Raw genomic sequence first — 23733 nt, forward strand, 5'->3', positions numbered from 1 at the left:
GGGATGTTGGCGAGATTTGCTCTATCTGCCTTTCAAGTTACAATACAATACAATACGGTATGGCATAACAAATCAACATTAGCTATGAATAGCTATTGACCGACTTATTTAACAAATATATAACAATTAATACACAATTTTAGTATGAGTAAAAGCATTTGCACACATATTATTAAAACATCATAATGTAATAGCACATTTACATATAAAAAGAAAAGCTGAGTTACTGGTGCTAATCTTGACCGTAGCCTAAAAAGCCTAAGATAACATCGGATAAAAACTGAAGATAAAAGACAGCACAAGTGTGTCTAATTTACTAAAACACCTATAAGATAGAATTAAAACAAAATAACCGGATTAGCACCTGCATCTCGATTGTTGCAGCAAAACACAACGTTATATAACGTGCATGCAAACATGAAGCATAACACAAATAATGCAGGTACAATGTACAACAAGCAAAGAAGCAAAGAAAATCCTGTAATAAAATACAATTAGAAATACTATGCTTAGGTAAAAGCAAGCACAACAAGCTAAAATCAGCAAAAGCGGAATGAAAATAAGCATGTAACAACTAGGTTAACTCAAAACAGCACATGAAGAGCATCTGCAACTCTGTCCGCTCCAGGCATTAATCAGACTCCGGAACTGGCTCAGGTTTGTTTCCTCACGGAAATGCTGAGGGAGTGAGTTCCAAAGTCTGGGCGCTGCCGAGCGGAAAGAGTTCAGGCCATACCTTGTGGTTCTAACTTGCGGAACCTCTGCAGTGTTGCTGTACCTAAAAGAATATGAATTATTTTTTACTGTAATCAGATCATGAAGATAAACTGGTGCATGTTTGTTAATAATTTTAAATGTTTCTAAGGCAATAGTTCTTAATCTTCTAATTTTTAAGGTTGGTAGGTTGGATTTAATTAGGAGAGATGGATAGTTTGATGTATAATCATTGTAGATAAACCGTAAAGCTCTTTCTTGAATTTTCTCTATTTTATTTGCATTTACTTCACCACAAAAATGCCAGGTTAAGGGGCAGAAGTTGAAATTTGACATTATGAAAGAGTAATAAATATTAAGTTTTCCTAATTTACAAAGATTTTTCCCAATACGGTTTAGCACATTTAACTGTCTAGAAGTCTTTTTGCAAATATCTGAAACATGGGTTTTAAAATTTAATCTAAAATCTATTGTAACTCCTAAAAGTTTCCGATCTATTTATATTTCCTTCTTTTGAGAAGGAATATTATAGTTCAATAAGTCACACTTGACTGAGCTACTGATACCGAAAGCTGTTGTCATTACAAGCTGGCCAATAAAATCCCGTGACCTTAGAAATAACCTCTGACGTTAGACTGTTCTTTCCTAATTGAGGCGACTCTGACTGAACGCGTTCCGTGGATTACATATTACTAAACCCGAGGATGTTATTTCCTCCATTCTTGAGGAACATAACATACATTCAGTCGACCAGATAGACATATATCAGCAAATTTAAATGTAAACAACAACATATTATCGTTACCTTGAAATGCATAGTTAATATATGAAAACAAACCCCATTGCGACCCTCTGATTATGCGCAACAAATTCACGCATCGCATCGTAAATGATTAACCGAGTCAATGTCTTATTGACGTTTTTACTCTACCGAAAGTGGTATCAGATTTAATTTGTTGTTGGATTTAACAATTTATGTTAAATAACTAGCGTAAATACTTACTTGAAATTGTTTTGGCAGTATAAAACAGACATTGCAACCAAAATTTTACAAGATGATCATTTTATATTTATATAGATATGCCCTAGAAGGAACGTTTGCTATGCTATAACTTGTTTTTATAACTCTTTGAACAGTGTTAGAAAAAATGGTAACTACTTTTTACGAATCGGATGACGTCATCGCAAGCGAGAGGTTTATTGCAGAATAACCCGAGATAGATTTTGCTCTACATGTATGTAGGTTATTTGCTGGTTGTGTTAGAATGATTATTAAACAATCAGTTCCGTGCCGATTATCATTATACCTTGTTAAATAACAAAATAAATAGGTGCATATTATTATGCCTATTTATATATATATATAGAAATCTATATATATATATATATATATATATTTTTTGCTGAATTTCAAATAGAATTCATTTAAGAGATAGATTCATTCATTTGACAACAAACTAATCGACAAGGAACAGTGTATTCATTTGGAGTTCCTCGGTTATTTAGGTTTTGAAAGAGAAGTTAAACAATCGAGTGAACGCTGGTATCTGTAAACCAATTCAAAGAACTAAAAATATTACTATATAACTAAAATTTATTTTTATAGCTCTTTGACCAATTAGATCCAAGTTTTAAGTGAAGACTGGTTAAGTCTTATTTGTTATTCTATTTTCAACAAAATTTAAGATAAACATAACCCTAAATCTCTAGAAAAAGGAGGTCCGTATCCCCTAGAAAACCCCTAACAGGCTTGTCTAGAGGTACGGATCCCGAGAATCAGATTCTAGACTTCCTTTAAAATAATGCCTTAAAACTATTCGCTTTATTTATAGTCATATATCTCAAAAATAACCACACGGACATATACATTTTATTTCACCACATTATAGGTCATATCATTATGTTTATGTACAACATAGGGGCGCCCAAGCTAGGATTATGTCGTTATAGGCTCTATATTGAACTATCCTTTTTGTATGTTACAATTATTTTGAGATCACCCCTACTAACAAAGGACCTGTCAATTTTATCTTTGGGGTGCCTCCAGCCTAATTGCCTTTCAAAGTATTTCATTGGCTAGACGGAAAGACTTGAGGTCATGACCGTACATTCAGCGATTTGATTGGTCCATTTTACCGGAAAATGATGATGAATGCTTTGCGGCAGCCATTACTGAGATGAAGTGAACCAGAAATTAACACTGTTGTGTGATTTTATTTGAAATACATCCTTCATGTAATCGGATCGGATTAGATACATGCAGTTCTATACTGCAGCATAGAAATTCTTCCATTTTCAACTACTTGGCTTTATCATAACTGTATATTTGTGCAAATTCAAAGATTTGTTCTCGGAGATATTTCTTCTTTTCTGTAGAAAGACTGCAAAACAGCAGAAAGAATGGATCCTGATCAAAGATTGATGCACCCGAGTGGTACTATGAACAATAATACAGGTGGTATGAATATGAATCAGGGCTACAATATGGGTCAGACAGGTCACGAGGAGCCGAATGACCAAAGAAAACAAGAGATAGGGGACATACTTCAGCAGATTATGACCATCACTGACCAGAGTTTGGACGAAGCTCAAGCAAGGTCCTGGTAACACCATTTCAAGTCTTCTTTAAAACTCCGTGTTGTGTATTAGCTAGTGCTTGGTGGGTTTTGTTGTCGAAACTGGATGCATGAACATTTTGCTGTCAGGTTGTAACAGTTGATTCACAGTTGTCAATGTTGCTACTGGTAAATTATATGGGCGAGTGATGATTTGGAATGTGGGACTTTATGTACCAGTCCACTTATGTACCAGCCCTTTATGTACCACTTTATGAGACTTTATGTACCACATATAAAATAAAATAAAATTTTAAAAAAATCCAGCATTAATTGATCTCTATGAATTGTTCCTTATTCCAATTTTGTGAAATGCATTGTTAAACTGTTTAATCGCTTTAAATATTTAATTTAAGTCAATTTAAAATGTTGGCCCATAATTATTGTTGATTTAATCAACAATTTCACAGTAAATTACAACCAAATTATCACCTATTATCACCTATGCACAATAGGTATATAGAAAGTATAGCTACTATATAATATATGTGGTACATTAAGTCTCAAAGTGGTACATAAATGAACTGGTACATAAAGGGTCGCACCCGATGATTTGCATGCTTGCTAAAGTTGCAGTTATAAAGTAATATTGTATAAAATTTATTTGGGTCAGTATTGAGTGTATAGATGAAATATAATTGATAAAGGGAATCCAGGCCCAGATCCAGAAATGTTTGACTGGGGCTGCCACTCTAGAACAAAGATGCCACCGTTGAGGCGCATGGCGCCATGAGCAGGTAGGTATGGGTGAGGGGGTCTCCGCTGCCAATGTTAGGGGGATCTCACCCCTGGAATTTTTTGAAATATAGGTATGAAATGGTGGCCTCTGGTGCATTTACTGGTGTGGGTACTCCTACTAGTCCTAGACTAGCTCCCAGACTAGGATATTTTTTCTTTTTCAAGTTTTTGTTTTTAAAATTGTGAATGTAGCCAGTCTTTATCCTATGTCCCATATCATATTGATAATATTACAATCTGTTCCCTGAGAAAGTCTCTAAAAATAGACTCAGGGCATTTGGCACTATTACACGGAATTAAAAGAAAAATTACAAAAGCATAAATTTTATGACAAATTCTTTATTTATCAGTCTAGTAGCTAGTCTAAGGTACTGCAATCCTCCTGGAAATTGTTGCAATACAGGCATAAAACAGTGTCCACTGGTGCATTTTTGGTCTTAAATTTTTTTTATGGAGGCACTGAAAGCCTTACTGAGAATGTGCTCCCTTTTTAATATCGTATATCAACGACGGTGATTTAAAAATTTTCTATCTTATTTATTGATTTCCTTCATGTAGATCTATTCAAAATTATTTTTTTTTAAGACTCTTCGCGTTTTTTCTCTTTTAGTTACATAAACCCCCAGTGCAGTTGCATTGCATATGTAATTCTCACGACCACGCACTCCTCACACAGCATTATATATGTTTACTTCTGGGATACACAAATCAAATTTTCTTTTATAATCACGTCAAAATTAGAAAATGACACAGCGTTATAATTCTTTTAATGTACTTTTCAGTAGCATGTCCTGTTTATACGATTCTTATTTCTTATTGGCATAAAACAGCGTCCAAAAATACGTTACCGGTGGGTGGGGTATTGCGTATACCGCTGATACGATCAACCCGCGTTATAAATTTAACTCGCTAGATCCGCGGGTCTCAAACCTTGGACCCCGACAACAGCGTTATAACGGGGTCCCAGTGTATTTGGTCAAAACAGCACTTGTCCAATGGTAGCCTATTACAGCAACTTCAACTTGCATGGAGCATGTTTCTGCTGGCATAAGTTATGAGCTGAGGACTGTGGTAGCCAGGTATGGCAATTGGTGTCAGTCAGGCATCATGGATAACATACTAATAGACTCATCCCAAAATTCATATCAACAGCGTGGTTGTGGAAGTCATGGATGACTTGTTGAGCTGACCAGGACTTTGACTTAAATTAAAATTGATTTAATGCTTAGCCGAACATTTTTAGAAGTGATTTCAAACAACACCAAATCGTAGAAATACATGAAAATTTAACAGAATATAAAACAGATAAATGTATATTACTCTACAAAACTATTGTCAGTATACTAATTTATAGTATATGTATTATACATTGAATTTCAGAAAAGGACTGCATAAAGGGGCCATACTTGAACCGGACAGTTCAGCACCTTCAAAAACTAGCCATTTTCAAACATTTAACCGCCCAACATTGTGGGTATTATTATGTCTACCACCACACAGTGGTGTGGGAGACATATTGATTTACTCCAGTCTGTGTGCGTGTGTCTGTCTGTCTGTCACAATGCTTGTCCTCACTTTAAGTCAAACATTTCTCATCCGATTTTCACCAAACTTAAACAAAATGTGTTTCACCATAAGAACTCGGCCAAGTTCGATAACTAGCCAAACCGGTCCAGGCGTTTTGGAGTTACGGTCCTTGAATTACTGAAAAATCAGCCTTTTTACTATTGTCCGCACTCTAAGTCGAACATTTCTCATCCGATCTTCACCAAACTTGAACAAAATGTGTTTGACCATGAGACCTCGGCCAAGTTCGATAACTAGCCAAATTGGTCTAGGCATTTTAGAGTGAGGGCCCTTGAATTACCAAAAAATCGGCCTTTTTACTCTTGTCTGCTCTCTCAGTCGAACATTTCTCATCCAATCTTCACCAAACTTGAACAAAATGTGTTTGGCCATAAGACCTTAGCCAAGTTCGATCACAAGCCAAATCCGCCAAGGCACTTTTGATTTATGGCCCTTGAATTACTGATTGGATCCACTCATCCAGACCATCTAATTGGATCTACTCGTCTAAACCATCTAGAGAAACTAGACATTTTTCATAGGGGCAGTTGTGGGAGACATGCACTTTTCTCAAAAGCATCTCTTGTTGGTAACTGATATGGATCAACACATTTATTGTTTTACAATGATCTGTTGGTAAATAAAGTGTTTATGTTCTCTTAATAAGTAATTAGATAATAAACATGTTTATATTGAACTGCTCTGCTGCCATGTTTTCCTAAATGTTAAGTAGGAAAGATAATGTAAGACTGGAATAGATTACATATCAACCTTTCCATCTAGGCATAGATACATACAAGAGACATTTACACATAAAATTTGAAATTAAATTTGTATTCTGCATCCTATTACAGGCTTACAAATTCATTATCATTGTTTGCATTTTTTTGTGCCTACTTTTATTGTGCTGTGATATAGCAATTTATACAATGTCAGTTTGATTATCAATAAATTGCCTTTATTATGTTTTACTAATGAAATGCCACACATAGCTTTCAGTCTGTTCTGGTTTGGTAATTTTTACATTATGAATAATGCATTGCAATTAATATATTAAATGTATGGCAGACTGGGGAGAACTTTGTTGTAACGTTTATTAATAATAATACATTACTCCGTGTAACTAGTGTACACGTATTGAATACCTTGCCAGTCGGTAGTCAAAACTGTTGCCCAGAGGACTGACGGCAAGTAGTTTTGACTATTGTCCGGCATGTCATTCAATTTCTAATTCAGTAGGTGTTGTTTCATTACGTGTACATGACAAAAGACAGAAATCACTTTTTGTAGTTCCCTTCTTTTTATTGTTTTTGATGTTTGCCCAGTAAACATGTTCAATACAGACCTTTTTCTCATCATTTTGGGAATGCCCTCAACACCAGTCCAATTGGGAAAATACCTTTGTAATTTGTCTTAACTGGGAATAATGGAAACTTCATTACTTTTTGAATAACAATTGAAATGTGTGATGGCATTTTGATAACTATTTACTAAATCTAATGAGTACTAGATTACAAAATAGCAAAACTGTTGTTGAAAATAAAAAAAAACTAGGCAGTAATGTTATGATTTGGGAATTTTAAGTTCAGATTGGGGGGAAAACATATTTTTTTTGCTTTGGGATTGCCTGTTTTTACGGGCGGTAGCTTTTAGGGGAAAAAAGCCCTTAATATAGACTAGTCATAGCACAAAGTATACACCAGGGATTTATATAGAAAGTTGATATAATAATTTGTGCTATTGACCAGTCTCAGTGTAGTTCATCACACAATTTTGCTGAGCTAAAGTCACTATATTGAAGGAATAGAAAATCAAAGCCAATTTAGGATTTAAGCATTTGTCCACAGGTGCTCATTTTGGCCAGTATGATCGCCCAGAGATATATTACTGTGCCAGTGTAAAATTACTATTTTATTTTATTGTAATTTGTAAATATAATTTTAATTTCTCAGAGTTCTGTATTATCAGTTCTTAAGTTTTGATCTAAAAATGATTTAATAGTTCTATCATCTTTTCATTTCTGTTTATTTAATTGTTAAGAGTAGAAAATTTTGTAGAGTTTTAGACTAGTTAGAGTTATAGTATGGTATATTCAGACAATTATTGTTCTTTTAAATTTTGCTCTAAAATAACAAATAAAGTTTGCTATAGATCTAGAAAGAACATATTTTTAATGAAGAAAAAGTGTTGCTATGGCATCCATATAATTATATTTTGATGTACTATTTATTGTTACTTTTATGGCTGATCCTTTGGTAATTGTTCTGTTTACAGGAAACACACACTCAACTGTCACAGAATGAAGCCGGCTCTCTTCAGTGTTCTATGTGAAATCAAAGAAAAGACAGGTATGTACAACATAGTTGTTGTTGTTGTTTGTATTTAGCTTAAGCCAGCTAAATTTCTAAAATGGACTGATCCATCTTTGAATTTGGGCAGTACCACTTGTTTATCAGAGGGGTGTTCACTGAAAATTTACTGACTGAATAGCGAACAGTGCAGACCATGATCAGCCTGGTCTGAACTGGTCGCAAAGGCTAAATCACAGCAGGCCGAAGGTTAAATATAGTGTCTACACTACTTTTCCAACCAGTCACTAAGTTGGACAGAGGATGTGTGTACATCTTTATTATTAGAATCAGTGTTTGGTCACCATGTTCTCTCCCTATTGTTTTCTGAGATTTTAATTCTTAGAACAATTACACAAATATCCATGTTTACTAGAACATTAGAAAATAGTGCAACATGTCACATGATCAGCTGGTTTGAGGGGAATTTGGTACAGTAATACCGTACTGTGGGTACAGTAATACCATACTGTGAGTGGTCAATTTATGTTTGTAATAGACTTGCTAGCCAGCAGACCAACTAATGCTGCAGGGTTCACCATCTTTTTTCTGAATTTCTGGAGATGAGGTTGAAAATGTAATTTATCACTATAAATTAACTCCTATTTCTGCTATATGGATACTTGTATTACAAACCATCGGAAAGAACCGGCCGTATGTTTATTATTGGAACTAACTGAATTATTTCTTCATGTTTAATTTGATAATTTAAAAAGAAAATAAATTACGAAAAATCAGTTTTCAAAAGAATTATATAATGTTTAATATATAAATATAAAAACGTTTACTGCGCTTATTTCCAAAGCACAATTAATATCCTTTGAATATATGTGGCGCAACAAACACGTGCCTCTCATTTGTCCTGATAAGAGTTTGATTGGATTATCACACCTATTGATTATATCAATTAATCAGTATATTTGTAAGCACACATATGCGACATGTGACAAATAATGTCTGACAAGGTAAGTGCAGTTAAATATGATAAACTTTTATTTACCTACCTAAGTTAAAATCTTACAAAATTATGGCGATTGTGGTTCATCCACGAGTGCGCAAATTTCCCGTGCGCTCAACAAATTTGCAACCTCGTATAAAACGTTATGCGCATTTTAATTTCCTTTTGTAAATTAATTATTTATTTTAGATATGATTGAATTCTATCATAAACCCTAAAAATACGATTTATTTAAGAAATACGGGTGTACATTAGAGAATTTTAGGGCATGGAAATTCATTTACGAATACGCAATTTTCCAGTGCCTTCGCCTATTTTCAATCATGTACAAAACGTAATGCGCAAAAGTATTTTAATTTCATTTTGAAAATTAATTATTTATGATATATATTTTTGAATTCAGTCATAAACCACTTCAAAAATAGCATTTGTTGAAGAAATACGGGTGTATTTCGGTTATGGTAACTTCCCGCGCGGTCGCAGAATTTCAATCTCTTATAAAATCGTTTTGCGTGAACGTATTTTATTTTCCTTTGGTATGTTGATTATTTATGATATATATGATTGCATTATATCAAAAAAACTTCAAAAATACCTTTAATTAAAAAAAATACAGGTGTATTCCGGTTATAGAAAGTGTATTCCGGTGTATTCCGGTTTTTAGGTGGATTCCGGTTTAATGTGTGACCCCCATTTTATAATTCTGCTATTAGACTATTGTTTGAAATTTTATGTCAAAGTGGAAGTCATGATTACATTAAAGTTTTGCTCCTGGATTACAGGCCTGTTTTAATGGGATGATGAAAAAAATCCTAGAAAAGTGTTTTGTGGTAAGTCACCATGATGTGGCTACATTGGTATGACTGTGTTCAATGAACAATAGCCAAATCATTTGTACTGTAGATATCTTATCTTTTGATATAAGAAAAGATGGAGATAAAAAAATCTTTTTGAGTGCCCCAAGGGCAAATTATACCTAGCTGTCAGTCAGTTGATGGATAATGTTGAATTTTTCTCTGCTTTTGTGAGTTTATTGCCCCAGGGAGATATTGTTTTATATGGTTAAGCAGATAAACCCCAACTCTTTATTGTGCTTAACAATAGGTTTAGTCAGCATTGTTTCACATAATGAAATTTCAGATTTTGTTGTAAGTATGTTACCCAGGTTACTGGTGGTTCTTTCTCAAAATTGTTGTTCAGCGTCTGTTGAACCAGAACATGACTTGTAATATAATAATCGGTTGTTACAGCAGTTTCAGTGATGCCCTTTGTTTTAGGAGGTAGCAAGCCATTCCAGTATTCATGCATTTCCAGTATTACATGTGTTGAAGATCGTATTATCTTTTTGACAATTTGTTTAGTTCTGATACGGAAACATGGAACACCAGAGTCTTGAAAGCCTGTTCAGGTGTATGATGATTGCGTAACTGATGTTCTGTTGACAACAGCCTTTGTAACATTACAGCTAGTACAAACAGATACGTTGTTACTAAGCAAGAATATGTAAAACACATTTTATTACATTGATACAATTGGTCTATGAAACATTAATGTGCGACTGTTTCATAACTAACTAGTGTGAAAGGCAATTCATCCCAGTTAATGAAAATACATCAAAATGTTGAATGCTTGTGTAACAATTAACATTGATTTTCTGTCAGAAAGCCATCATAATTATTTGAAATGCGGATGACTTACGAGCAAATTTCAATCTTGAAAAAATGTAATTCAAACCCTATTGGGTTTCATATTCGTGGTCTTTGGTTCGTTAAATTCAACAGTTGAAAGAGTTCGTTTGAAACGAAAGTCTGGCAGTTGCATTTGGCAACAATAAAACTATTGGAATATTGGCAACAATTAGGCTCATGCAAGCAATTTACCTTTTAATATAAGATGAATTGATTAAATTGAAAGCAGGTATATTGAAGTTAATGTAAATAGCGTAAAAACCATTTGTCATGACTGAGTGTCTATGACATGTACATAAAGATTTTAGTAGTGTGAAGCAGGCAGTATGGTGTTGGATGCTTAAGCCAGAGGTCTTGGGTTTTGATTCTGATTGAAGTCAAATCTAAATACATAACATTTTTTTCTCAATAGACAAGTAGATAATAATTATTGTTTTTTACAGCACCTATTTTATTAGCCCACCATCATCAGATGGTGGGCTATTAAAATCACTCTGCGTCCGTGGTCCGTCCGTCATTCCGTCCGTCCGTTAACAATTTCTCGTTATCGCATCTCCTCAGAAACTACTGGGGGGATTTTGACCAAACTTTGTCAGAATGATGTATTGGTACCCTAGTTGTGTCCCCCTGAAAATCAGACTGGTTCAACAATTTATGAGTGAGTTATGGCCCTTTGTTTATTTCTATAATTTATATAGATTTATATAGGGAAAAACTTTGAAAACCTTCTTGTCCAAAACCACAGAGCCTAGGGCTTTGATATTTGGTATGAAGCATCATCTAGTGGTCCTCTACCAAGATGATTCAAATTATTTCTCTGGGGTCAAATATGGCCCCGCCCTTGGGGTCACATGGTTTATATAGACTTATATAGGGAAAAACTTTGAATAACCTCTTGTCCAAAACCACAGGGCCTAGGGCTTTGATATTTTGTATGTGACATCATCTAGTGGCCTTCAACTAAGATTGTTCAAATTATACCCCTAGGGTCAAATATGGCCCCGCCCTGGGAGTCATATGGTTTACATAGACTTATATAGGGAAAAACTTTGAAAATCTTCTTGTCCAAACCACAAAGCCTAGGGCTTTGATACTTGTAATGTAGCATCATCTAGTGGTTCTCTACCAAGTTTGTCAAATTATCCTCCTAGGGTTAAATATGGCCCCGCCCCGGGGGTCACATGGTTCATATAGACTTATATAGGGAAAAGCTTTTAAAATGTTCTTGTCAGTAACTACAACATTCAAACTTGGACCACATGTATATTTTTGAGTGGCAAGATGAACCTTGACATGAGTTGACCTTGATTTTGACCTAGTGACCTACTTTCACATTTCTGTAGCTACAGCCTTCAAATTTGGACCACATGCATAATTTTGTGCACTGGAAAAAACTTTGACCTTTATTTTGACCTAGTGACCTACTTTCACATTTTTGAAGGTACAGGCATCAAATTTGGACCATATGCATAGTTTCGTGTTTCAAAATGAAATTTGACATTGATTTTGACCTAGTGACCTACTTTCACATTTCTCAAGCTACAGCCTTCAAATTTGGACTACGTGCATAGTTTTGTGTACCGAAAAAAACCTTTGACCTTGACATTGACCTAGTGACCTACTTTCACATTTTTGAAGGTACAGGCTTCAAATTTGGACCACATGCATAGTTTTGTATTCTGAAATAAAATTTGACCTTGATTTTGACCTAGTGACCTACTTTTACATTTCTCAAGCTACAGCCTTCAAATTTGGACCACTTGCATAGTTTTGTGTACTGAAATGACCTTTGACCTTTACATTGACCTAGTGACCTACTTTCACATTTTTAAGGTACAGGCTTCAAATTTGGACCACATGCATAGTTTTGTATTCCGAAATAAAATTTGACCTTGATTTTGACCTAGTGACCTACTTTTACATTTTTCAAGCTACAGCCTTCAAATTTGGACCACATGCATAGTTTTGTGTACCGAAACAAACTTTGACCTTTACATTGACCTAGTGACCTACTTTCACATTTTTGAAGGTACAGGCTTCAAATTTGGACCACATGCATAGTTTTGTATTCTGAAGTAAAATTTGACCATAATTTTGACCTAGTGACCTACTTTTACATTTCTCAAGCTACAGCCTTCAAATTTGGACCACTTGCATAGTTTTGTGTACTGAAATGAACTTTGACCTTAAGATTGACCTAGTGACCTACTTTCACATTTCTGTAGGTATAGGCTTCAAATTTAGGACCACATGCATAGTTTTGTGTACCGAAACAAACTTTGACCTTGACATTGACCTAGTGACCTACTTTCACATTTTTGAACGTACAGGCTTCAAATTTGGACCACGTGCATAGATTTGTGTTGTGTACGGAAATGAAATTTGACCTTGAGCTAGTCAATAAGTCTTGAAATTTGGAACACTCAAAAATGGCACATTGGTGGGCGCCAAGATCACTCTGTGATCTCTTGTTTTGAAATACCTTAATGTTGTTGATATACACAAAGTGAATGAAGATTATAAGTTATTTTAGAAGTCAACAGGTTGAACCCATGAGAGTGCCTAACATTTTAACAGACTGAGTAGCTGTAGCGAATTTTCTTAGCAATGTTAAACAGATCTGCATAGCTATAAAAGATCATCCACACAGTTATAACATATCCACATAGAAGTACCAATACAAAATCCACATAACTGTAACAGATCCACCTAGTTTGAGGAAATGATGAGTCATTTTATATCAATATTTGAAATATATTTGCTTTAGAAGAGCAGTGCAGACTTCTCATGAGACTACTGAGCATTGACTAGACATACAATTTTGATGTTATCAGTCCATGGATTATTTGCAAACAAAATGACAGGATTATCAGCCATATCATAAATCACTAAGATTAAAAGAATAAACTATTCTGTAAGCAGTGTTTATATTTTCAGCAAAACTATGCTTTTGAACATGTAAATGAGGAAGGACTTTGGTTTACTCTGAACTTGAGAGATCAGAGGTTCGAGGTATGTTCAGAGCTTGGTGGGCCTGGTGGCACCATACTGGTAGTCGTAACTGAACTGATAGATTTTGGTTGGCTTGGTTACTGAATTCATTGTTACAAAAGTGATATGTTTATTCTGAGATCAGAATTTGAAACTGTCCAACAAGAAGGATTCTCTGAGTCGCTCCTCTCCGGACTCAGTTTTACAGCCTCAATCCCTGGGTTGATTATATGTTAGGCAGGCAGTCGTTTACTTTAGTGAGCATTTTTTTGTATGATCAAAAGGTTTAACTATTTGGATATCTTTTTAGCTCACCTGAACTTTATTTAGGGCTAGCTAAAAGTATAGGTGGATGGTTCGAAAGCAGTCGCTACTACATCAATATGTTTACAGCATTACCATAGCAACAGGAACACATAAAAAAGAACTGACTTTTAAAATTGTCCTGGTCAGATTATGTTTGAATGAATCCGCGTGAACCTTTGCTTCAAAGAGATCGCACCACAGTTTTGTGGTCAAACTCCCGGATTTAAAAGTAATTACTGGATTTTTACTGATATAAGGCAATATAAGTTATATCTATTTATGTGTTAACCCTTACCCTGCTAAATTTCTATAATGAACTTGTCCATCTTTCAATCTGGACAGTACCATTAACTGTTAAAAGAGGTGCGTATCAAAAGATACTGACTGAATGGCGAACATTGCAGATCATGTTCAGTCTGCACGAATGTGCGGGCTGATCATGATCTATACTGGTCGCAAAGGCAGAATCATTGGTATCCAGCATAAGGGTCAACTTATAACTAATTGATAATTTTTCTCATTCAGTTTACATACAAGAACATCTAATGCCAGTTTACCGGTATAGAGAAATATTACAGGATTTGTCTCAGTCAGGACATCACATGTCTGTTCTGATCTGGTTTAATCTGCATAGATTTTGGTACAAACAAACTACTGTCCTCTCTTATCCGCTAAAACTGCGCTTAGACTGGTTGATAGTACAATTTTTATTTCCATTGATTAGACCTGTCTGTCATAGTTAAAACTGTAGTGTCAGTGGTGTTTTATCCTTTTCAGAACGTTGTTTTTGTATTTTCTGATTATTAGTCCGTCAAATATTTACATTTGCCCTATTCTTTTCCATTGTTGTATGAACAGCAAAAGGAAAAGCACGAAAGTTACGTCAATGCTGCTTAGTGATAATGGGCTGCTGTTTTGACAACATCCGCATATAGTCAGGGAGAACTTTCCTTAGATGACAGCGCAGTTGTTCCGTTTGATGAACAGAATGGCCGGGAAGCTGATTTTAATGTTAAGTGCAACAAAATGTGTGCAATTCATAAGGAAATATAATGTAAAAATTAGAAATGAAATGTATTTTTTCAGTGTTCATACGAAATGAACAACAGAATAGGATAGTGCGATTCATTCATGATTAATTTGCCGATCCTGTTCCGTCATTCATTTTGCATGAACACCGAAAAAATACATTTCTTAAATATATCTGTTAAGTTTGGGAGCTGTGAAATTGACCAGTGTTACATAGTTATTGAAATACATATTTTGCACCAAATCTCACAAAAACATTATTGGGCAGGAGGGATTAAACCAATGTGGTGCGTTTTTTACCTGTATCTTACAGTTTTACCCACTTTATCAATCTTTTAGTGCCATAAATTATATACATTCTATGCCAAACTTGGTGGAAATGAACTGTCATGTTGAAAATTTTTACTGAAACTGGCATGTCACTTTAATTTAAAGGGATAATTTGGTGGGCCGGTGGTCTAGTGGTAACATGCTTGACTGTCTATCCAGAGGTCCGGAGTTTGAATCCCGGTCAAGACACTGGAAATTTCTGAGATGCTCTTGAGTGTCTCCCACCTAACTTGGAGGCCTGTACTCACTACTGGTTCTTCCCAGGAAAGTCGGCTTTGCGTATATTGGTGCTATACATTGGGTACATTAAAGAACCAGACTGTCTATTCGCAAAGAGCTAGGCTAAGTTAGCCGGAAAAGTCAGTATCTAAAAATGATTCCTCTGTCTGTTCTGGGGGGCTTTATCTCACTCTGTCCCTCTGGTCAGATCGCTCTGTGTCTGTACTAATAGAGGATGAATTTTGCGCCCTGTATGGCTGTGTTTGTTATATGCAAAGAGCCTTTGAACATGTTTATTATAAAAAGGGCGCTATATAAATTTGGTATAATAATATGAAATAAGGCAACGCCTTAATCGGGAATTGTTACAGTGCATCAGCTTGCCCAGTAATATGCGTTTGTATCAATTTAAAGGTAGATTTTGGAATGAACAAAACAATACTACCGATATTTGTACTGATGTACAAGATGTTGCGGTTCGGACAAGTTATGTGGATGCTTATTACGCACATGGAAAAAGGGTATTCTTCCAAAAAATTCGAAATCAGACGCTCTGTGCACGTGCCGGAAGACCACATTTTTTAATTCGATAAATATATCTCGTTCAGTATATATCACATGTTACCATAGAGGGATTGTGGCTTCGCGGTGGAATCGGTAAGATCGATTCCCAAAAAATAATAACTTGCAAGTTTTCAGAAGGGTCATTTATGTTTATATGAAAAGTCACTTTCACACACTTCAAGTGCTGAAAAGCCTGAAAAGACATCATTTCCACAAAAAATCTTGGGCTTTATAGACATATGAATTAAAATCTGCATGCGATCTGCTCTAAAGCCAGTCAATTTCTTCTATTTGGAAGATGACAATTTACGAGCTTGCAAGTGTTAAAATAATCGATACCAAATGCAGTTTGGATTCTAGATAAGATGGTATCTTTTATGTAAGAGTGATTGAATGTTTGTTTGATCAGAGATGGCTGATCTTGTGCTATTTAACCAGGCTTGATTTATTCTGTTTGATATGTGATAAAAATCTATTTTCTGATCCTGTTTTATAAAAGGATGTTTTTATCCATTTGATTTTTCATCAAGATATTTATTTTAGGAAAACGCTTTTTTTCTTCCAAAAAGAAAGCAAACAGATAATAGCTTTCTGAGAATTTTCTTAAATGGAAATAAGTTATCATTGGTAGACAGAATATTTAAAAATCAGTGCTATCTACGAAACAGTTGATCTGAAGAAGTTATATTGGTTTTGAGAGTTATAGAAATGAACCATTTGAATTTTGTTTGTTTGTTTCTCTGAAGATAAGCACCAGAATAACCATAAATATTGTTTTCTGTTGCTGTCAGGTGTTAAATTTGCTTCTCATCAAGAAAATATGCCTGTTAAAATGTCCTGCTTTTGAAATGAATTTATAATGCTGTGAAAATGTACCAAAAACAGCTAGTTGGGGGGTGAGAATGGATGGGGAGCGTTTTTAGTGTGTCAAAATATAATTCAGATTGGTGCAGTAATGCTACAGCAGGGAGTCTTCATATTTTGCAGAATTATTTCTTCATGGTAGGCAGTTTCTTGTATAAATTTGATTTGATGTTACAGACTGTTCTTGGAACCTGTCTCTAATATGAAGTTTTACTGATATGAAACTTGTTTTGACGAGCCTATCACTCAGTCATGGTGTAAAAATTTCAAGACTTATCTGACAATCGGTCAGAGGACCCAGGATAACCTGTCTGATGGAATAGAAACTCGTCTGCCCGAAAACATGTTGTAAAGAGTAAACAAAAACAATAAGATATGTTCATTAAACAGGTGCATAAGAAAACTTCATTGTCAAAGACACTTAAGCATTAGTAAAAACCAAACCGCTTCGTGTTCTATTAGGCATCTGATGTGATGCACCAATGGGTCCAACGCTGCACGTCGGACCTATAGCCTTTTTAGCTCACCTGTCACAAAGTGACAAGGTGAGCTTTTGTGATCGCGCGGTGTCCGTCGTCCGTCGTCCGTCAGTGCGTCCGTGTGTCCGTAAACTTTTGCTTGTGACCACTCTAGAGGTCACATTTTTCATGGGATCTTTATGAAAGTTGGTCAGAATGTTCATCTTGATGATATCTAGGTCAAGTTCGAAACTGGGTCACGTGCCATCAAAAACTAGGTCATTAGGTCTAAAAATAGAAAAACCTTGTGACCTCTCTAGAGGCCATGTATTTCACAAGATCTTCATGAAAATTGGTCAGAATGTTCACCTTGATGATATCTAGGTCAAGTTCGAAACTGGGTCACATGGGGTCAAAAACTAGGTCAGTAGGTCTAAAAATAGAAAAACCTTGTGACCTCTCTAGAGGCCATATTTTTCATGAGATCTTCATGAAAATTGGTCAGAATGTTCATCTTGATGATATCTAGGTCAAGTTCGAAACTGGGTCACGTGGGGTTAAAAACTAGGTCAGTAGATCTAAAAATAGAAAAACCTTGTGACCTCTCTAGAGGCCATATTTTTCATGAGATCTTCATGAATATTGGTCAGAATGTTCACCTTGATGATATCTAGGTCAAGTTCGAAACTGGGTCATGTGGGGTCAAAAACTAGGTCAGTAGATCTAAAAATAGAAAAACCTTGTGACCTCTCTAGTGGCCATATTTCTCAATGGATCTTCATGAAAATTGGTCAGAATGTTCACCTTGACGATATCTAGGTCGAGTTCGAAACTGGGTCATGTGCGGTCAAAAACTAGGTCAGTAGGTCTAAAAATAGGAAAACCTTGTGACCTCTCTAGAGGCGATATTTTTCAATGGATCTTCATGAAAATTGGTCAGAATGTTTACCTTGAAGATATCTAGGTCAAGTTCGAAACTGGGTCACGTGGGGTTAAAAACTAGGTCAGTAGATCTAAAAATAGAAAAACCTTGTGACCTCTCTAGAGGCCATTTTTTTCATGAGATCTTCATGAATATTGGTCAGAATGTTCATCTTGATGATATCTAAGTCAGATTCAAAACTGGGTCATGTGGGGTCAAAAACTAGGTCAGTAGGTCTAAAAATAGAAAAAACCTTGTGACCTCTCTAGAGGCCATATTTCTCAATGGATCTTCATGAAAATTGGTGAGAATGTTCAGCTTGATGATATCTAGGTCAGGTTCGTAACTGGGTCATGTGCGGTCAAAAACTAGGTCAGTAGGTCGAAAAATAGAAAAACCTTGTGACCTCTCTAAAGGCCATATTTTTCACAAGATCTTCATGAAAATTGGTGAGAATGTTCACCTTGATGATATCTAGGTCAAGTTTAAAAGTGGGTCACGTGCCTTCAAAAACTAGGTCATTAGGTCAAATAATAGAAAAACCTTGTGACCTCTCTAGAGGCCATGTTTTTCAATGGATCTTCATGAAAATTGGTCAGAATTTTTTATCTTGATGATATCTAGGTCACATGTGCTCAAAAACTAGGTCACTATGTCATATAATAGAAATAACGATGTCATACTCAGTTGAACACTGGGGCATGTGGAGATAGGTGAGCGATTCAGGACCATCATGGTCCTCTTGTTTTTTCAGACACAGGTACAACTGTCCAACAGGATTTCACCGTGACTGGTCTATATTCGTAATTGCTTTGCTCATTAATAGTTCTTTTTGCTGATTTATACAGAATGAGCTCTGATTTTATTGTTTTACAGATCAAGCTTTGTTACGGCGGGCTTTGTTATGGCAACTAAGCTTTAGAAAATTTTTACCTGCATATATAGATTATAGTTAAGAAATTATTTGGTAATCTAAAGTTTTATGTACTAACAACTATCCTCCAACAAATCCTTTTTTTACGAATTTTGAATAGTATGTTCTTGCGTACCCGTGAACTTTCACATAATCTTGGTAGACAGAATGTGTAATTTCATTAAGTTTCGGTATGTGATGTTCAGTTGGAATGTACTTGATGTGGCTGATGTAATTCTTTTGATGTCGTAGTCCTTGGGGGAATGTTTTTAAAATTCAGTTGTAGTGGTTGTTGTCTCAGTTGACAGATTGGTCTGTGGTCTGTTTTTAGACTGGTGCAGTTGGATTCAAAATTCTTTTTATTCTCCTTGATTCCAAATGTAAGAATCGGCGACATTGTAATTAAAAATGGCAAGTTGTTTTTGTCTCCCCGTATTGATCGAGAAGAGGGTCTCTTTCGGAGCGCCTGAGCGTGCTTTATTGATTAAGTTTGTTTTATTTCTCCAGTGGAATGATACATGTTGGTGTTTGCTCGTCATTTACTTCTAGAGATGTTAAGTATTGTCATCTGTGCATCTCGTTTGAGAAATCAATGAGCTAAAATCAGGTTTTATAGTAAAACGGGGATATGCTTAATTGATATCTCTAACGTAGTCATCTTTGCAAATTTGTTAGGCAAATAAACACATTTTTCAGAAAACCCCAATGAAGGGTAAAAAATTAAAAAGTAAAATTTTAAAGACAATTAAATAAGATATTTGTTGTTTTTATGGGTGCGTTGTTTTCCTTGTTACTGGAGAACATATATTTCATTTGGTAACATTAAAAGTTCTGTCCTTAAAGAATATTGGGTTTCCAGTAATATTGTAAAAACTGGTAATTGGGATTCAGTGTGGAAATTTATGAGGTAAATCCACCAGTTTTGTACAGGGGAGGTTCTTGTCTTGGTGAGATCGTGTCCATTTTCAGTTTAAACGCCGGGTCCTACCTGGCTGATATTGCGGTGGTAAAGCCATTAAGCATATTTAGAGAGTAGGCTGGGCTTATCTGACAGATGATGGGTGATAACACTGAAACTTTATCTCTAGTAAACAGAGCCACGTGTGCTTTTGTATATTTTTCAGATCTGAATAAATTGTAGTAAATACCCATCTACCAATGTTTTGGGAACTAGATATAAATCCCTTTTATCTACAGCTTTCAGGTGGCGTAGCTAATTACTGTAATGTGTGCAATACAGGGATGCTGGGGATTATAACTCTTGATAATTGAGTGGAACAAATGTAGAATATGTGAACAATGTGATATAATATGTGCTCAACATTTTGAAGGTTAAATCAGAAAGTGAATTATCATTTATGGAATAATCTAGCTTGTTTATAGAAAAAGCAGAAGATTTTATTTTTTTTCTTTATCTAAATGCTGAATGGAGTTATTTTTTCATCTCCCGCCATCTGTCAGATAAAGATGTTACTCATGTAAACTTCCCTATTCTGTTATTGGCTGAAAGGGAGGTCATAACCTTTATGTGGGCTGGCTATAGCAAGTAGAGGTAAATTTGAATTTCTAGCAGACAACAAAAAACTTTTTTTCAGAAAGGCAGTAATTACTTGATAAAAATTTACAAAATTTTACACACTGAATTCTGTCATACTAGAGAACATATGTTCCAAATTTCAAAAAATAAAGTTCAATAAAAGTAGAGATATTTAGAAAAAAATGTATCAGTTTTCTGTTGTTCACAGCACTGTGTTCAACTGAAAAGTAGACATTTTCTGAGCTTGTCTGCCTTTTATACTTTTACCCTGGTGTTTAATTAAACATCACTTTAGACAAGTTTGTCTGCAAACAAAATATAGATTAAAGTGTGGTTTTGAATATAAATGGGAGAAAAACAAGTTAAGCTACTTTTTAATTGGTGAAATAATCTAAGTCTACTTAGTAAGATAATTTACTTTGGTTTGACTAGAGTGCATCATTAAGTTACTCTGGCTGAAACATCCATATCGGTGGTTCTTCTGTTTTAGAGACTGAGGAAAAAGGTTGGAGACACAGGCTGAATACACTTTCAGAAAATTATAAATAAGAAATTTAAAGTTCTTCAAGTAAATCACAAGTGATATAGATTTTTTTAAGGCACAATTAAACAAAACTTGCTTATATGAGCAAAATGTAGCTGGAAAAAGACTTGGCTGCCATCTGTAGTGATCAAAACTTACCAGAGTGCATTTGATCAAAGAGATCAAAGACTGAAAGTATTGTGTGTTTAACATATGCTAGTTTTATGCAGCAGAATAATTTCTTAAGACTTATCATGCTGGACTTGATTGATTCTGCCTTTGCATCCAGTGTTGATCATGATCAGCCTACACATTCATGCGGTCTGATCATGATCTGCACTGTTCGCTATTCTGTCAGTATCTTTTTGGTAAGCACCCCTTTTAATAGTTAATGGTACTGTCCAAACTAAAAGATGGAAAAATTCATTATATAAATTCAGTAGGGTAAGGGTTAAATTCTATGTATCTGTTTAGAAGTTCTCTTTGTTGCAGTAACAAGAATTTCCATTTTAGGACTAAGTGTAGGAATTAACAAGAAGTCTGTTTTAGTATTAAGTATTTTTATTTCAGTATTAAGTATTTTAATTTCAGTATTAAATATTTTTATTTCAGTATTAAGTATTAGAAATTCACAAGAAGAAGAGCCTCCAGATCCGCAGTTGATGCGTCTTGATAACATGTTGATAGCGGAAGGAGTTGCTGGACCGGAGAAAGGAGGCGGCTCCTCGGCGGCAGCAAATGCTACAGCTGCAGCATCTGGCGGACAACCCGATAGCGCGATTGAGCACTCAGATTACAGAGCAAAATTGGCACAGATTCGACAGATCTATCATACAGAATTGGAAAAATATGAACAGGTTTGTATAAAAATTAGGTGATGGGAATGGTTATTGATTAACACAGCAGATATATTGTAAAAGAAATTAAGTTTTATTTAAAGTAAAAAAATCTAGATGAAAAAAATGGTGAGTAAATAATTTTATAAAAGATTTGTTTTGTACCAGCTTAGCTTCCAGCTGGCAAAGTTAAGTCATTTGAAGTTTGAAATTTTTACGCCAAATTATAAATATAAAGAAACCTGGTGAAGGATATTTTTGCGGTGTCTGTGCTGATATTAACATCTTTTGGTGGTCTGGCCTTTAATGAACAGCTTCGAAGGTAAGTGACTAACTTTGTTTATTGATTTAAAAATGGTACTAACACAATTTTCGGAAGTTTGAAAAAACAAAACAGCCGGATTGGTGTCTTTGGCTTGTACTGCGGTGACTTTGGGTGAATTGTCTAATTCAGATGTAGAGTAGTTCAATATGTAATGAAGAGTATTCTATGTTTTTATATGTTTAGTAAATAGTTCGAGAGTACAATTCAGCATAAGCCTTTACATAGTTATTGAAGTTTAAAGTTTTTTGTTTCTTTAAATTTACAGGATGTAAAGAAATTTTAGAAATAATCAGGGTTTCCTCTGGGTCAATTTCATTTTGCGCCAACAAATTCGCCAATCAGTAAAAGTTTGCGCCAGTGGCTCTCAAGTTGGAGCCAATAGTCTGTGATGGGCGACATACCATTTTCTTTTTCAATCTCTTTTTCATTTGATTCTTTACAGTAACCATGCAATTTGCTCTTGAACCAGTCTATCCTAATATCACATTAAATCAAAAATAGCTTTTAATCTTCTCAACCATTTTCAAAACCATTTTCTAAACAAAAGTAATTGCTCAATCTATAAAATTATCCCTTTATATAGTTTGCCATTTTTAATTATCTCCCTTTAAGGATCATTTTCACAAAATAGATGTTTTTAAAACATGAATATTTATCCTAATGTCACACTGAATCAAAAAAAGTTTTAAATCTTCTCAACCCTTTTCAAGAACATTTTCTAAACAAAAGTAATTGATCGATCTATAAAATTATCCCTTTATATAGTTTGCCATTTTTAGTTATCTCCCTTTAATGGTCATTTTCACTAAATAGATGTTTTTAAAACATGAATGTTTATCTCTTTATTCTTTTAACTTTTTATTTCAAAATTAATTTAGGTCATTTATCAAAAACAGTGTTGTTTTATATTATTTTATAACTTTTGAAAAGCTTTTTAAAATGCTTAAGTTTCATTATATATATAACTAAATTTCTATTTCCTTTCATACATACTAATGTATAGCGAAAATACCACCTACAGGTACTATTAGCACTTTGTTTTGAAGCTCTGGGGTTGAGCTTTTTAAAATTATACCCCGTGTATCAATGCTTTACGTTGGGCACGTAAAAGAACCAAAAGAACTGCTTTAGTTCATTTGTATCTCAAAAATTCTCCGATTGAAATTATACGACCGCAACTGAAATTTACGAACGCGTAGATTTATTTAACAACGCTTGTGCAAAATTTATCTATTTACGATCGGAGAATATGTGTATCTTTTGATCGCGCTTTGACGTGTCATTATTTC

The 23733-nt window shown here is 34.8% G+C and overlaps 1 protein-coding gene across 9 annotated transcripts in view; it reads left to right on the plus strand.

Moving 5' to 3' along the window:
- Window positions 1-2848: 2848 nt before the first annotated feature.
- LOC123546781 (pre-B-cell leukemia transcription factor 1-like) overlaps window positions 2849-23733 on the plus strand; it is a 54211-nt gene continuing 33326 nt past the window's right edge. For 3 of the 9 annotated variants that reach the window (XM_045333395.2, XM_045333404.2, XM_045333363.2), the window contains exons 1-3: window positions 2854-3317; window positions 7908-7981; window positions 21896-22140. In XM_045333395.2, coding sequence (XP_045189330.1) covers window positions 3115-3317; window positions 7908-7981; window positions 21896-22140 — 522 coding nt within the window. In that variant the 5' untranslated portion in view covers window positions 2854-3114. Of the gene's footprint in view, window positions 3318-7907; window positions 7982-21895; window positions 22141-23733 lie in introns of all 9 variants that reach the window. The other 6 variants (XM_045333346.2, XM_045333370.2, XM_045333337.2 and 3 more) reach the window with 6 other exon arrangements.

This window comes from Mercenaria mercenaria, chromosome 15 (assembly GCF_021730395.1).
Source record: "Mercenaria mercenaria strain notata chromosome 15, MADL_Memer_1, whole genome shotgun sequence".
Lineage (NCBI taxonomy): Eukaryota > Metazoa > Mollusca > Bivalvia > Venerida > Veneridae > Mercenaria > Mercenaria mercenaria.